The sequence below is a fragment of the Lepisma saccharinum genome, chromosome 18, assembly GCF_977018435.1.
Source record: "Lepisma saccharinum chromosome 18, izLepSacc3.1, whole genome shotgun sequence".
Taxonomy (NCBI): Eukaryota; Metazoa; Arthropoda; class Insecta; order Zygentoma; family Lepismatidae; genus Lepisma; species Lepisma saccharinum.
The window spans coordinates 24,417,239-24,433,809 of NC_139246.1; the positions used below are offsets into that span (position 1 = coordinate 24,417,239).

The following is a 16,571-nucleotide window of genomic DNA, read 5'->3' on the forward strand; positions in this document are numbered from 1 at the left end:
ATAAAATCGTCGTATATCCCCCCTATTCTAGTAAATATCCCTACTTAGCATCGTTCCTACCAGCGGAACTCGCACACAAATCCATCGCCTTCCTGGCGGTACAAATAAAATAACCCTTCGCTCTCTGGCGGACACAATCATAAAATTCTTCGCTCTCTGGCGGACACAATAATAATAATTACTCGCACTCTGGCGGTACTAATAAAACCAACTTCATCGCTCATTGGCGGAACCATTTAAAAAAATATTCGCTCTCTGGCGGACGCAAAAAGTAATCGCTCTCTCTTGGCGAAACTAATAAAATATAATCTCTGCGCTCTCTGGCGGACTTAATATAAAAATTTCATCGCCCATTGGCGGATACCATAAAGTAAAACTCATCGCCTTCCTGGCGGAACCATTAAAAAAAATTATCGCTCTCTGGCGGACATAATATAAAAACTTCATCGCTCATCGGCGGACACAATTAAATAAATCTCATCGCTCTGTGGCGGACTCAATAAAATAAACATCTTGCTTCTTAACTATGTCACATCACGTCGTCTCAGTTTAAACTTAAATTTCACTTGAATGTCACAGCATAAAATTTTTCACCTTACTTCAGCTTTCAAAAATAAAATTATGCACACATTTCTTAACTCTTAATCGAAGTTCACTTATTCATGTACTGAATATTTCCTTTTATCACAGCGTTTAATTATCAGACTGTTTGATTACGGGTCACCACTTAATAGGTTAAATCTTCATTCATCGTATAAACTCACGTATTTTAGATATTTTTCACTCATTAAACGCATTGCGACACTCGCACAAACACTTACTATCAATTAAACAAAACACACTAATCACTCGCTTAATACAGTATCACTTTAGCGGACGCAGTAAGCACTTAATTAATTTCGCTTGATAAAATAACGCAATTAGCACAGAAAGAAAATTTACACTAAGCTTAACGTACATATTTACATCTCAATTGTTGGTTCCTCCATTATGACTGAAATGGACGGTTCCCTTGATAGTTTATAGGGCCATTTCCGGTAGATTCCTGATCATGGAGTGGCCCACCCGATGCGTTTTCAGATATTGGCGGTTTCTTAGGTGCACTCACTGTTGCTTGCCTATGGTTATAGGCACCACCTCGATCAGCCTCGTGATTTCTTTGTGGAGGAATAGGTCGCCGCTCTCTTGGGAGACCCTCATACCAATGCAAATCGTCCCATCTCCTTATCCTAGTCCACCTGTTATGTCCATCGGTTCCTTTGATATTGCTCAAATAATACTTCCTTTGCCCAATTGAACAATTCCGAATCTTCCTGTGACTGACATGTAGTTTGACACCAACTTTACCTATCTCGCAGTCGGGTAATGCAAACGAATTTGGAGTTTCTTCCTGCAAGCAATAGTAAGGGTCTTGGTAGGTATCACAATACCTTTTGGTTCTTTGATCTAGCAAGCTACTCAAGTAATGAGTCTGCGAGAAGGCCAGAGCAAGCTCTTGCATGTCAGGTCTGTATGCCCTTGCTTGGTTTTGTTTTGCTTTTCTTTGGTTCTTTCGAATTTCATTATTAGTCTTCGTTAGTTCCATCCTTACTTCCCTCACAGAATTATCACTATCATCAAGCTTCTCATTCAAACCTGGACTCTCCTCTTTTCCTGTGAAATTACCATGCACATCATTTATGTCACTTTCAATTCCTTTGATGTTTTCTTTTTCATTGTCAATTTGCTTTTGTAGCCTATTTTCTAATTCCGCAATTTTTTCATTTTGTTGCTTATTTTCTTCCCTTTGTTGCTGAATTTTTTCGTTTTGTTGCTTAATTTCTTCCCTTTGTTGCTGAATAATTTCCTTAAGTGGGGAGACGGCTGCTTCGATTTGTTCCCTAATAAAAGTAGCAAGTTCGGCGTCCATGGCGCGAGTTCTGGGCATAACTAATGAATCATTAAAAAATGAGTTTTCCTTAAGAGGAACATTAAAAAATTCCCTTTTAGTTAAACTTAAAAATTTACCACATCTCGCGAATTATTAATATTTAGAAATTTAGAAATTCCAATTGGGGTTGGGTCACTCCCTACTCTCATTCCTTACTTATCGCCTGTTTTATTCCTCTACATGCCGTGAGGATGACGCGCATGCAACACTCCCGAACAGACGGCAAATTAAGATCTGATCATGTTAATTGCAACGGTTCAATTTTCATTAATTTAGGTCCCTGTTCAAGGGCATGGCCATATACAACAGATTTGGCGGTTTATTAACGGTCCGTTCCAGGATTCGGCCAGGGAAGCTAGGGGGATTTACGAGCCAAGAGCTCGACCTAACGTTACCTGGTCTTGTTTACCCGTTGCATTTACCAATGATCAGATTCTTAATATCTACCTCTTGCAGATAAGGGAAACAAACATAGATTTTAACATGTTTAAATAATAAAGACATAAACCTAACATACTTAAACAAGAAAAAGGATACACTTGTTACACATGATTGGCACTTATCGCCACACACGGTTGTACACTTATAACACAATACTGTCCCGGGTTCGAACTCTTATGCACACAATCTACCGTGTAAGTTACTCTATTCCAAGTCTCGTCACGCACTTTGGAGGATAATGTTCCTTTTCGAGCCTAGTCGCACACTGTTGGCGGGTACTCTCTATTTCCAGTCTCGTCACACACTGTCCTTTCTTCCAAACTATATTCCAAAACTGTAGGTTTTGGTGGATCACGTGTCCCCCTGGCCCAATCAGATTGTCCGGCGTCGTTTTGACCAAACCGTGAGAACAGCATCTCCTGGTCATTCTCTGGATCCTCCAGTTTCTGCCACATGTTACCTAAATTAGTTCAGCGACGATGGGCAGTGTCCAGTCGAAGGGATACAGGGCTCATTTGTCACTTCTTGCATTCCTTCGTCCTGGTCCCTCCCCGGCTGGGAAGAGAAGAGCCCACACAGGAAGAAACTTGGTTCCCAACTTTCCGAAGGAAAGTATTCTCAACTTTGAGCAACATAGAATTGCTATAATAGGGACAGGTGGAAGGCTTGTGTTGCTGCAACCATACACCTTCGGGTTTAAGAAGGCTGGTGAGTTAGTTAGTTAGTTATAATAATAATAATAATAATAATATGCAGGGTGCGAAACCCTGGGAAGGATTTCCCCCTCTAACAATCTTGGCCTCAAAAATCCCCCACACCAAAAATTCCCGGGGGAGGGTTTTTGTTATAACAAACAAAAGATAAGCAATTACTTTTAATTTCAAATATACTTTACTAAGAATAATATCGAAAACCCACACAAATTAGTGTGGTTGTGAGTGTTGAATGCTTTCTCTCCAAGAGATCATTAACAAATAAATCTACATCAATACGCACAATAAAAGTAAAACAATTATGCAAAACAATAATAACTATGAAATCTAATTAATTTATATTAACATAAAGCACAAACAAAAGAAAAACTTACACATAATAAAACCACTTGAACTATTTCATAATTTATTAACATCTTTAACCGGTTATTAAAGGAATTAGTTAGCTGCTTTGCAATATATGATATGTATAAAAGTAACAAATTAATTTATTTTATGTAAATAATAATAATAATAAATTTTTAATTGAGTAATTTATTTTTACTTTTAATAACATTAAAAATTAGAATCGTATAATTTACACATATGTTTGTGGGGGAGGGGGTTTGTAGACGAAGAACTTTCCCCCCCACCAGTTTTCAATGATTTCGCATCCTGATAACATGATTAAATCTTACTACACCATGATTAATACGATAGAAATAGCATTCATCAGAGGTTTATCTAGAATTCTCCATCCGGCGAGGGGGGGGGGGGTGTTTGGTCGTACTTAGGAAGTAAAACGTTAGTTTGAATCTCGACAAAAAGATTTAGAAACATCCTAACGGATGATATTCAATTGGACGTCATCACGCAGTGCACTTTGGGAAGAAATAGCATGAAGTGGGGCAAACAGATTCGCACGTGTTAAGGAAAGTGCATGAGAAAAAAAAGTGCATGATATTTTATTCGTACACATTCCTCATATGATCATTATAATCAAACATTGAATCACTCCGGCAAAAATCATATGCACAATGCATAATTGGCATGTTTTCAATGCAGGATCTCTGGATCTGATCTGTTTGCCCGAAATATGGCGGCGGAGCGTGATTTCGCGCAATGAATTGTGGAGGGAGTAGTTCCCGGAACATCATCTATTATTGCGTGATATCTTCAATCACAATGTCCATGAAGTTTCTACACTTAACACAGGCCTATAGCTAGAATTGATCTCCAGGGAAGGCTCACGAGTTATCAGGGGGGGGGGGGGCTTTGTAAACCAAGTCCAAATCTCAAAAGCTTAACGGTATTATATGAAGGTTCATTATGTGTTGAGGGGGGTCATTAAGTTACATAAAATTTAGAAATATCATACAAAATACATATTTTTTTATATCTTTTAAAACATTGCTTGAAGTGTTAAGTGATTGCTACTGAAATCACCTCGTACTACATACTCCATACTACTTCTGATGATACAAATATATCACACAAGAAAATTGATTGATTGATTTAGTTTATTTACTTCGTGTGCCTCTTGGCTAATTTGCGAAGATGGGGATGAGCGATGAAATTGATGAATGGACATTCACAAACAACCTAGCCCGAGCGGGATTCGAACCCGGGACCCCTAGCGTTGCAGCGCGATGAGCTAACCGCTTTTTTATTATTATTATTATTGTCTTTTTAAAAGGAAATACCCCCTACACGGAGGTACCCCCCACCATTCACACATTTTCTCACTTTTTTACATTTTTCAATTGTTACACTTTCTCAGTTTCTTATCATCTGGACAAACACAAATACCCACGCCACTGCGATACAACATGTTTTCTCTGAGAGGGGGATAATTTAATGTATAATTTGAGAAGAGAGGTGGTACCTAGGCGAGACAGATTTGGTCCAGCCTCATCTCGTAAATGAGAAAGTTGGTCTCGTTCTCGTCTCGAGTGGATGACCCGAGAAACCACTACATCTCTTCCACCTAGCATATACTGGAAAGTGCATTCTCACGGGCAAGCGAGGCTCTGGTGCATGGAACCACAGCTATAGTGTAATCCTCTATAGGATTTGTTCGAGTTTGTTGTTAAGTTTGAGTTTTACCAATCTTCGTGGCGGAGTGCGCTAGGACGACAGGGGTCCCGGGTTCGAACCCAGGCCTGGGAATGGGTATCATCGGAAGTAGTCAAAAGTTGTAGAGAAGGGACGTAAATTTACAAAACAATACCAATGGAGTATGCCACATAGTGGTTCGGATCCCATTTCAAAGTCTGGTCCAGTCCCGATTAGGCTTTCTGTGCATAAGGTGAACTTAAAACAATAATTCTGCGATACAGTCTCCACGGGACTCTTCCCAAGCTCTTCCGTCCCTGGCAGTGTGCCAACTTAGCACTCGTTCGGCTGTGAACTGGGACGCCACCCCCCTGCCCCACTGTGATGCCATCACTGGTTCCGACCTACATAGACCAACTTTTGTCATAATTATACATTTTGCACGTGACGTGATATTGTTATATTGGCTGCGTCGCCCCACTCCCTTTTATCTCCCCAGTAGAGCAATGTTTGACGTGAAATTGACATAGTATTGTTATCAGGGAATTCCTTATTTTCGATTTCATACGACCATCGGTGGATTATTGAGATGGGCGATGCTGCCGGATCTAGTTGTTGAAAACTAAGAATAAATTGTCATCAATTTAGAGTTAACGATAATAGCAGTGTCCCACCCCTTTGACAACTAACATTACCCTAGAAGGCACTTTATCCAGCCTTCGTAAATCTAGCTCCATGAGAGTTAGTTTTAACTCCATTTAAGGTGAAATTTAGTTATTTTATGCGCATCAGGTTTGACAACACTGCCATGAGGCAAGGATAAAAGCATTGACCATATGGGAGTATGATTTGATTCGTTCTCTTGTGAATATAAAACTTCCGATGGAATAGAAAAAGATGTCAACGGAAAGAGATCAGTTTGAAGATGCATTTCACCAGCGGAAAAGTCGAAACTTCCATTTGATTAGCCGTAACGCGATGTTGAAGTTGATTCACCACAAGGAATACATGGGATTCCGAAAATTCTTATTCGTCATATTTTTCAAACATCGTGTCCAGCTTAATAATCAACATAAAAAAACGCTTCCACTTGCAACTTAGAGAGAAATTCTTACTCTTGGATACACCCAGGGTTTGTTTTAGTAGCAGTGCCTATTCGGGCGATATTGAAATAAATGCGCAACTGGTGCGAAGCGAAACTGTAACTCCTCCCCTTAACCACCATAGGCGTCCGCAGACCTTCTGATTGGAGGGGGGGGGGGGGGGCAAAATCCTTGATGAAAGTTCAGTCGGGAAAGAAAAACCTGATTTCATCTCAATGCTTAAGGTTTATTGCATCGATGTGTGTGTGTGTGTATATATATTGTTCATGAATTTAATATATATATATATATATATATATTAAATTCATGAACAATTGTTTGGAGGAAAAGGAGCGCGCACATTTGAGAGACGATTATCTGATTTTTGCTTTTATGGGGCGGATGAATTGATTATGTATGTATGTGTGTGTGTGTGTGTGTGTGTGTATATATATATATATATATATATATATATATATATATATATATATAGATCCACATTTTTGCAAAATGAAAACAATATTGATTTAATATGGTGCAAAAATTTTCATGGAACGCCATAGCATTCACTTTTACAATTTTTTTTCATTTAGATCGTTCGGCGTCCAGGGCGAACTCCCGCCAACCGCTAGCTACGGCTCTGAACTTCATTAAACTGCAAGAAAAGTAGATATTGTGGGCGAAGTTAGCAAGACAATTTTACGAAATTTATTTTTATTTGTATAAAATTTGAAATGGAGTGGGCAATTGCAGCTCTGTCCCCCTGCAGGTGCTCTTGGCCGTCTGGAAGAAATAATGCAAGAAAGACGTGAAAACAAATTCCATCTTGAGTCTCCTTTTGTCCTGCTACTCTTAGATTCTGCTAGTCTTGCTTTCCTTTACTTCCATGTTTGCCCCCTAAAATTGATTTCCGTCTAAGGTTGGGGGGCAATGCCCCTGCCCCCTGTGGTTGCGCCACTGCACCCCTTTCTTGCTTTGAATTTTCATCGGCTTGAAAATACTATTTCATTTTCTTTAAGAGTATAATATCGTTTAATAACGACGATAAGATTCCTCTATCCTAAATTTCTAGTGAATGTATAATAAATAATATAGGGGCATGGACGTCTGGAAGGGGAGCAAGGATGGCCAAATCTAAAAATACATTTTCGTACGTGTAATTTGGTTTCAATAATGGGGATGCAGGAATGTGATAATTTCAAATTCAAGAGCTGTTTTCCGAGGGGGCAACACTATTATCGGGGTAATATTCCCCATGGAAAAGTACCTTGCTTGTCCCTCCGTGGAAAAAAATCTGCGGGCGTCCATGATTATGGGGGGCATATCCCCCCTTGCCCCCCGTGCGCGCGCCTATGTTAACCACTCGACCTCTGGCTGGGTCTCGTCAAGGAAGGCTTCGGGTTTGAATTCCGGTCCTCGACCAAAAATGTAGCAGAAAATTGACGCTAAATAATATAATCACAATAGATACACTTACATAGTTTGAAAATTCCGCCCAAGACGACGGACAGCGTTTATCAGCCGCCAGACGATAACTTTTAAGGTTCTTGCAACCCTTCGCGTCAGTGCCCGAGAGCTTTCTCCCGCCGTCTCGGACATGCGTGCCACCTGTCGGCCGGTTGCGGCTTTTGTTTGGGTTCGCGGCCGGCGTGCCTCAGAAGCGAAAGCGTTTGGGCAGTCAGTGACTGCGTGCTCGTGCGAAAGGTTCGGTTATATCTCATCGTGAAGTGTGTTCGGCGGCGCGCGTAGAAACATGATCGCACTCGGCTGCCTTTTCCTGCTGCTCGCAGCGTCCGGCACCCTGGCCGGCAGCTGCCGCGAAGCGAAACTTTGTTGCCCCGGGAGAGATTCGTCGTGTGTCGTGCAGAAAGCGCCGATCAACGCGATCATCGAGGACTTGAGCGACAAGCCTTGCTACTGTGACCACGCGTGCCTAAAGTTGGGCGACTGCTGTACCGATTTCAAGGATGCTTGCGGAGGTAAGATTCGAACTCGTTACCCGCATGTTCTTGCTGTTAGAGCCATAATTGGGAGCATGCTGTAGTATTTGTGTCGTGTTTTATCTTTTGGGTTGTTGGTTTGAAGGAGAAGACAAGCTATGTCCTTGCTTGTAAGATAAACATAACAGGTGCTACTTTTCACATACCTCTCCCCCACCCTTACATAGGGAACAGAACCCCCTTGTTAATTCCTCCAATCCCTTCGAATGAAACTGACAAAGGATCAACTCAACACAAAGGAAAACTGACGACTTCCGTAGCGGAGTGGTCAGCGTAGCGCGCTGCTAAGCCAGAGGTTCCGGGTTCGAATCCTGGGTAAAACATGGATATTTGTGTTTGTCCTAAATGAGAAGACCGTGAATATTGACTAAAGGCGTGAGAAAACAAAGACTGGCGACGGAAACTACCGCTTAGGATTTTCCTTCCTAAAAATAAAGTTGTCAGCATAGCGCGCTATGGCGCCAGGAGACTCGGGTTCGAATTGAGGCCTGAGCCTTTGTGAGTGTCCCTTCATCAATTTCATCATATCATCACTCATGTAGTGAAAAGTGGTAGAGAAGCGAATCAAAGTAAAGTAAATCAACTTTCAACTGACTGGCAACCATTCACAACGGACTTTCTTCGTTTTTTATGTGTTTTTTACTCGGTACACTCAAGGCGAATGATTGTATGCATGGACGTCCGGAAGGGGGGGGGGGGAATAAATTTCCACCTAAAAAGTATATATTTCACACAATTTCATTTCAGTCACAGTAATTTATGTTAATTATTCTAAATTCGTTCAAGATAAGTGATAATTGCAGATTGAAATGGTGCTTTTTGAGGGGGCATTACTATTATGGGGAGAAATATGCCTCCTTTGCCCCCCCAAGAAGAAATTCTGCGGACGTCCATGATAATATGATGCACATACAGAATACGAGGGTGGTTCAGCATGCTCCGCCCCTGACATAGAAGGAACCCTCGTAGGAAAACCAAATCACTGTCACTTTTCAACATAGTCCCCTGCAACATTAACACACTTTTCCAATCGGCCTTCCAGTGCTTCAATCCCAACAGAAAAAGAATATTTTGGTTGGTCCTGCAACCAAGCATTCACAACATCCATAACCTCGGAATCGCTGGCAAAATGTTTTCCACGAAGGTGTTTCTTCATGTTCGGGAACAGGTGGAAGTCACTGGGGGCCAGATCTGAAGTATAAGGGGCATGAGGGACAATTTCGAACCTTGCTGCATGAATTGCAGCCACCGCAACTTGGGAGGTGTGGGCGAGAGCATTGTCACAATGGAACAACAAACCACGGGCGAACATTCCGCGGCGTTTCTCCTTGATGGCAGTACGTAATTCTTCAATTAGGGTTACAGAATAAACACCTGTGATTGTCTTTCCCTGTTGGAGATGGATTCCTTCTGCATCCCAGAACACAGATGCCATCACTTTGCCCTTTGTTGGCTGAACCTTGAATTTCTTTGGGGGTGGAGAATGGGGGTGTTTCCATTGCATGCTTTGGCGTTTACTTTCGGGATCGAAGTGGTGAACCCACACTTCATCCATCATAACAAATCTCTTCAGAAACTTTGGCTTGTCAGCCTTTATTGTCCGCAACAGGTTCTGACTTTCACACGACGTGTCCTCTTTTGGTTGACCGTCAGCATTCTCGGGACCCAATGTGCAGAGATTTTTTTCATTAACAAATGATGATGAATAATTGAATGCACACTGCCAGTTGAGATGCCACATGTGTCTGCTATATGGCGGACAGTCACTCGCCGGTCTGCCAAAATCATGTCATGCACTTTTGTAATCATTTCTGCTGTGGTCACCGTTGCAGATGAGCCACCACCATGCTCATTTTCACAGGTCTGCCGACCACATTTAAATTCACGGCACCATCTCTTCACTAGATCATATGATAGGCTAGAGTCTCCAAGAGTTCCCACCATATTTGCATGGATGTCTTTCGGTGTTAGATTTTTCTTGAGTTAATATTTTATCACTGCTCGGACCTCAGATTTTTCCATTGTTTCACATGTGGCTACACTTCTTACTGATCATCAACGTGTAACGAAAAGAGAAATTGTTGTAAATTCTTGAAACTTTGTGAATATTAGTCTAAAGAATGAACAATGTTACATATAAAATTACAGGTCTCTACTATCACTGGAAATGGGTCAGGGGCGGAGCATGCTGAACCACCCTCGTAAGCCTGCTTCAGTCTTTTGTCTCGCTGTTAACCTACAAAAGGGTAAAGTTCTCCCTCCCTCACATATTTTCAACCTCGGTCATGGTGGTGGTTCAACCCAGGACCTCGGAAAGGGTGGTTCAGAAGGGGAAATTTGCTGGAGACTCCAAACGTCTGAGACAAGGGAGCGTAGCTTTACACTTCTTCGGTTCCGCGAAAGCTATGTTAAAATATACATATTAAACAAGGGCGTATGTAGGGTGGTTCAAGGAGTCCGGACCCCCCGAAAGATTTACCAAATACTAAAATGAAATGATGAAATAACAAAGTAACTAAAATAATGAACAGTTACTTGTTGCTTAATTGAAGGTTACTTATTTCCGTCGAACGTATTGGAAGGCAAGGATTATATTGGGATCATATAATTTTGAATTACAGTACCAAAGATTTATGCAAAATTATTACTATTTATAATAATATGCATAAAATATTACCAGGAACTTTATTTTTTGGACGACTGGATTTAACATCCTTTTTTATATTCAATAAATATTCAGTTCTTTATCTATTTAACATTAATTTCCTTACCAGGGCAGTTGTTTCTTTTACAAATTTTGCAGACCTTAACTTTTGGTGAGCTACATAATGAATACGACCTGTTAGATCACTATCATTGTACTGTGTTTTACCTATTCATGTACTAAAATTATAATATTAGGTAATTTGAATGTCTTAATTAATACCTACTATTTTAATTAATTAATATATTTATAATTATTTTAATTTAAATATTATTATTTTGGGACACTTGTTTCGGACTCCCCACGAAATAAATTTCTAGGTACGTGCCTGATATTAAATACTTAATACATATTGAACATTGATGATGGTTGCTAAAATGAAATAAGTAAGGAAATTAAGGGTTTGAGCCAAAGTATGACGTATTTATGATATAGTAAGTATGAAAATGCACAACTTTAAATGTCATATGCACTTCAGACAATATCCCCTCCCCAGTGTTTGTGGTCATGAGGCGCCAACAGTGGCGTGCCCAGGATTTTCGAAAGGAGGGGGTTAGGTATACATTTTTTAGTAGTCAGCCCTCATTTTGCCATCTTTTCTTGCGTTTGATGTATCTTTTTAGGAATACTGGGCCAAAAAGGGGGGGTATAACCCCCACCAACCCCTACCCTTGGGCACGCCACTGGCCAGAACCCATTACGCAGGGATATCGACGGTAAAAATCGCATAAGAATATCAGACCTGGGAATTGAACCAGGTCATTCCAATCGGCTGTTATACATGCGCACTGGACCACGACATGACAGAACAAAAATTGCGACCAGAACGTTTTTATCTTTTCTTCCTATTTTTGCTATTTTACGTCACTGTTAGATTAATCACGACGATAAAGTTTGCTTAGTTTTATTTTGAGTCGATATTATGCTCAGATAGGCTAATAGGAACTGGACGTGGCCTTTGCTATAGGTACTATCTCAGCATTTGCTTGGAGTTACGGGGGTTGCTTCGTTGGTTTTAAATTCACTTTATGCTCAGATAAGCTATCGGAGCTACAATTTAAACTGCCACCCGAGCCAGTGTGTAATATGCCTCCACCGGGGATCGAACCCGGAACCCTTTGATTACAAGGTGACAGCTGTAGCAGCTACGCTACCGTGGATGTTTAGGAGGAAAAAAGGTTCAAACAAGATACAATCGTCACTCATATTTCCTTGACTGCCGCGTCTGTCTACATTGACGTACGTAGGATATTTTTCGGGAGGGGCTGGAATTGTAAAGGTCGTGCCCAAGGGGGGTTGGTGGGGTTTATAACCCCCCCCCCCCTTTTGGCTCAGTACTCCTAAAAAAAAACATCAAAGGTAGGAAAATATGACAAAATGAGGGCTGACTACGAAAAAAAAGTATACGTAACCCCCTCCCTTTCGAAGATCCTGGGCACACCACTGCATACACAATAAGACATTTCGTATGTTTAGACCTTTTCACTCTCCAAAATAGCAAACGGGGTTCATTTGAAGTGGGATTTGCATTTACAACTGGTTTTTCACTACTTATCACTGCTTTTATATGAAAAATGTTAATTTCCGCAAAATTTCGGAGGGGGCTGTAAACCCATCAGTCCCCCCCTCAGCATACGCCTGTGTACATAGTTTCCCTGGTTAGTATGTAAAAAGAGAAAGAAAAAAAACTGTAAGCAGGAAGAAGGGATAGAGCCAGTATGTGGAGGAAAATTGGTAATGCCGTGCAGCGCGAAAAGGATCATATAGCACAAATGGTTAGTCAATTAGCTAATTGAGTGCAGGTAAGTTCGCTTGTAAGTCGCATCCTCCTCTCCGTTAATGATATCGTGATTGTATCGTGTTTCCACGAGTGGAAATGGTATGGGATGCCCTTAGGCAAAAGACGATTCGTCCTTGAGAGCAAGTTTTGTTTTCAGGTTGATGAAAACAAAAGCCTATACGCTTCTATGGAATTCCACGCCTAAGGGGCTTCGGTGCATGCACACAAGAGGGAATATGAGTTTAGGTCTCCCCGATGGCGCAGTGGTAGCGTCGTCGCCTTGTAATCAAAGGGTCCCGGGTTCGATACCCGGTGGAGGCACATGGTGGTTCGGATCCAACTTTAAACTGTAGGTCCAGTCCCAATTAGCCTTACTGTTCACAAAGTGGACTTAAGACACCAACTCAATCAATCAATCAGGATTTTGACTTTGATTGTACCCAAGGGTATGCAATAACAGACGCTGATGATTCTTAATCAGGGTTCCCACAAAATACATGACTTTTCCAGGTTATCCAGATCATTTGTTGGGTGGGGGGGTCATCGGCCCAGCATTCCTGAAAAAATAGAACGTCAAATGCTGAGGAAGATGGCAAAATATAGGACTGACTAGTAAAACCAGAACACATAAGTCCCCCTTTCGAAAATCCTGGACACGCCACTGATTCTCTGCTGCTTTAACATGCTGAATCAAGCTTTTTAAGTGTTTCAAATGATTTTTTTTAAAAAAAATCGTTGACTTTTGCAAGTTTTCCAGAATTCCCAAGACAGTGGATACTCTGTAGCTTGTTAATACTTTGAAATGCTTGAATGTAAAACACAGGCTAACACTAAGGTGAATATTGACAATGGAATAAGGGAACTTCGAACTGTCCTATACCACGGATTACATTTGTTGTCGGAAAATTAAATATATATTAATCGAGTGTGCGATGATTGAACATAGCCTGGATAATCTCATTACCATCGTATGTAATTCAATGTGTATAGAATATAATCTAGTAATGCAAGTGAACAAATATAATATACATCATATTTCTGTCTGCAGTGATGGACTAATTGTAGCACACGTGCACAAGAGATAGGAATTTATCATTTGTGAATGTGCAAGAGCGATAGTAATCTGTGCGAGTAGAACATGACTGGGTTTTCTGAGGTTTCATTGCATGTTGCGAGGGATTAGAGCATGCAGTATAAGATATAAGGAACCTTTTTTTCTTTATGATTTTTAAAGTTTCAGTAGTTCAAATCAATGGCTTAAAAGAATATCGATAAGTCGATTGTGTCAGATTTATCGAAAATATTTCGAGATAAAATGGAAGTGTTGGACACGGGCGGGTAGGGACAACATTAGCACCTTGGGACATACATAAACAAAATACCGTATAACTTGCCAAACTTATTTACATGCTTATTTATGCTATGATATGCCTACGTGAATAGGTTAGGCAGGGCAGGTTTGGTGCTGTTAGCATGTATGTCCCAAGGTACTAATGCTGTCCCTAGCTGCTCGTAAGTGTTGATATTATACTTCCCAGAATTGCCACATGTTGGCGTCATGGTATTGGTACTTATAACCATACTTGTTTAATTATGTACTCCTCGTGGGATACGAATAAAGTTTTTTGATTTGAAGAAGGCGCCAATTTTACGAACACACACAATTTGGAAGCCTTCATTCTAAATCAACACGAGCAAGTAACGTAAAGTCTGGAACGGCAATATTCAGAAAGTTGACATTCGCTTATGAGTTTTTCTCCGGACGAAAAGCATTCATCACGTGCAACACTGTGCAAGCAAATTAGGCCACCGCAAGTGAGACCCGTTTCAAGCTGCTTGGTTACGAAAAACAAACAGGTAAAATATTAATCAAAAGGCATTATTTCTCTTGGAACCAGCAGACCGAACTAATACCGGACAAGATTTATAGATGACCTTATTACGAGAGAAAAGCCTTTGTGCTTTCAACATATGCTGCGCATAGCCCAGCGTGCGAAACATTATTTCGTAACTTTTTGCTTAACCTATGCTTATGATGCAATAAGGGGACACCATTTTACGATGATTTAAGATTATCTGTACAAGGCGACATTCCTTCTTGGCCCTGTTTCTTTGTCCAGAACAAAATGGCGATCCATTATTGGTTATTTCTCATCCGGTGTGCGTTTGTCAAACAGGGGAATATAAATTTGAGTTTTTCAAATAAAATCCTTAGAAAGGTATGGTCACGCGGGAGACCCGGTTCGATTCCCGGGGTTGTTGTTCTAAGGTCGGAATTTTCCCGTTCTTGTTTGTCCCCGCATAAAGCTGAGGCTCACCCAGCCTGAAATCAATGGGTACCTGGTGGCAACCCTTGGGAGTAAAGGCGGCCGGAACGTGGTGCTGATCACATCACCTCCAAAATATATTATTTTACTTCGCTTTTCTGCCATATTTGGTTATCGCGAAAATGAGGATGAGTGATGAAATTGATGAAGGGGCCTCATATGAACAATCCAGGCCGGGATTCGAACTCGTGATGAGCGCGCATTCTTGTTCCTATGTGTTATACTCTGCATTGGAATGAAAAATGTATCTCAGAACTCATAAAGCTAAATGAATATTATTGAAGAAACTACAAAAAAGTGTGTTTTGTTACCTGTTTTGTTTCTGTGCATAAAGTGGACTTAAAACACCAAATCAATCAACCGTGGGGGAGTGATTATCACAGTGTGCTAGGACACCAGGAGTTCCAGGTTCGAACTCCGACCTGGGTATAGATGTTCTTTGTGTTTGTCCCTTCATTAATTTTATCGTATCATCTTTGCAATTAACCAAATGTGACAACGCTAAGTAACAAAAATGAAATCAAGTCATTTATTTATTGCTTGATTTACTTTACTTCGCTTTCCGCCACTTTTGGCTAATCGCGAAGATGATGCGATAAAATTGATGAAGGGACACAATCAAAGAATACCCATGGCCAAGCCGAGATTCGAACCCAGGATCTCTGTCTTAGTGGTCAAATCAAATCATCTTTTATTTTCGAATGGGGGTGGGAGTTACATGTACTTATTTTAGTACTCATTCATCATTTTGCAATCTTTTCCTGTTATTGACGTTCTATTTTTTAGGAATACTTGGCCCTAAAGGGGCCACACCAACCCCCTCCCCCTTGAGCTCGCCACTGATTGCTACCCCAAGTGTCACTGCACGTCACTGCCTTCATGACATGGTGGCGCTATATGCACGGGGAACTTTACCTTACTATTTCTCTTGCAAGTTCACAGATTATAAACTCTTATGTATTGTGCACATGTAATACTATTATTACATCAATGCAGACAGCACAACCTAGTATTAGATTCGATCATATTTTATATTTCCTACGTGGATATTTTAGTGGATTTCAGTGAGTTCAGCATTCTAATAGTTGGCAACACTGCTGACAGCGAAGAAGGAAACCATTGTCCATGAGAAAATATGTAATGTAGAAAAACAGAAAAAGTACAAGGGTAACACTGTTTCTGCTGCCCCTAATTTCGATTTCAACGGTTTCCAGAAACCCGAAACCAACAAAACCACACATTTCGTCCTCTTCCTTTGTTTCTCCCCTTCGTTCGTTGGTGTTTTACCACCAACATTTCTTGCCCTAAATCTATTTGCCCATTGTTCCGTTGCTTCTGGGCTATCGTTTTCCGATCATTCCCTCGCAAACTTCCCCCTTGGCGGGAGCTTTTAATTCGTGCTTCCCTCCGACTGTTTTGCCAGTTCTTTTCATAAACTCCGTTCGGGAAAACGGATATTTTCGGGACGCTTTTGGAACGGAGGCAGCAACCAACAACTTTCTGACGTGCTTGTGCTGCGAGCTTATGAAATATTCACAAGGAAGTTGATTTTTTAGCCAC

The 16,571-nt window shown here is 40.9% G+C and overlaps 1 protein-coding gene across 1 annotated transcript in view; it reads left to right on the top strand.

The window, feature by feature from the left end:
• The first annotated feature begins 7,849 nt into the window (after positions 1-7,849).
• The window catches only part of vex (somatomedin B and thrombospondin type 1 domain containing protein vexed), a 242,948-nt gene continuing 234,226 nt past the window's right edge, over positions 7,850-16,571 (top strand). Inside the window, exon 1 of the mRNA XM_083140357.1 lies at positions 7,850-8,179. Coding sequence (XP_082996483.1) covers positions 7,954-8,179 — 226 coding nt within the window. The 5' untranslated portion in view covers positions 7,850-7,953. The remainder of the gene's footprint in view (positions 8,180-16,571) is intronic.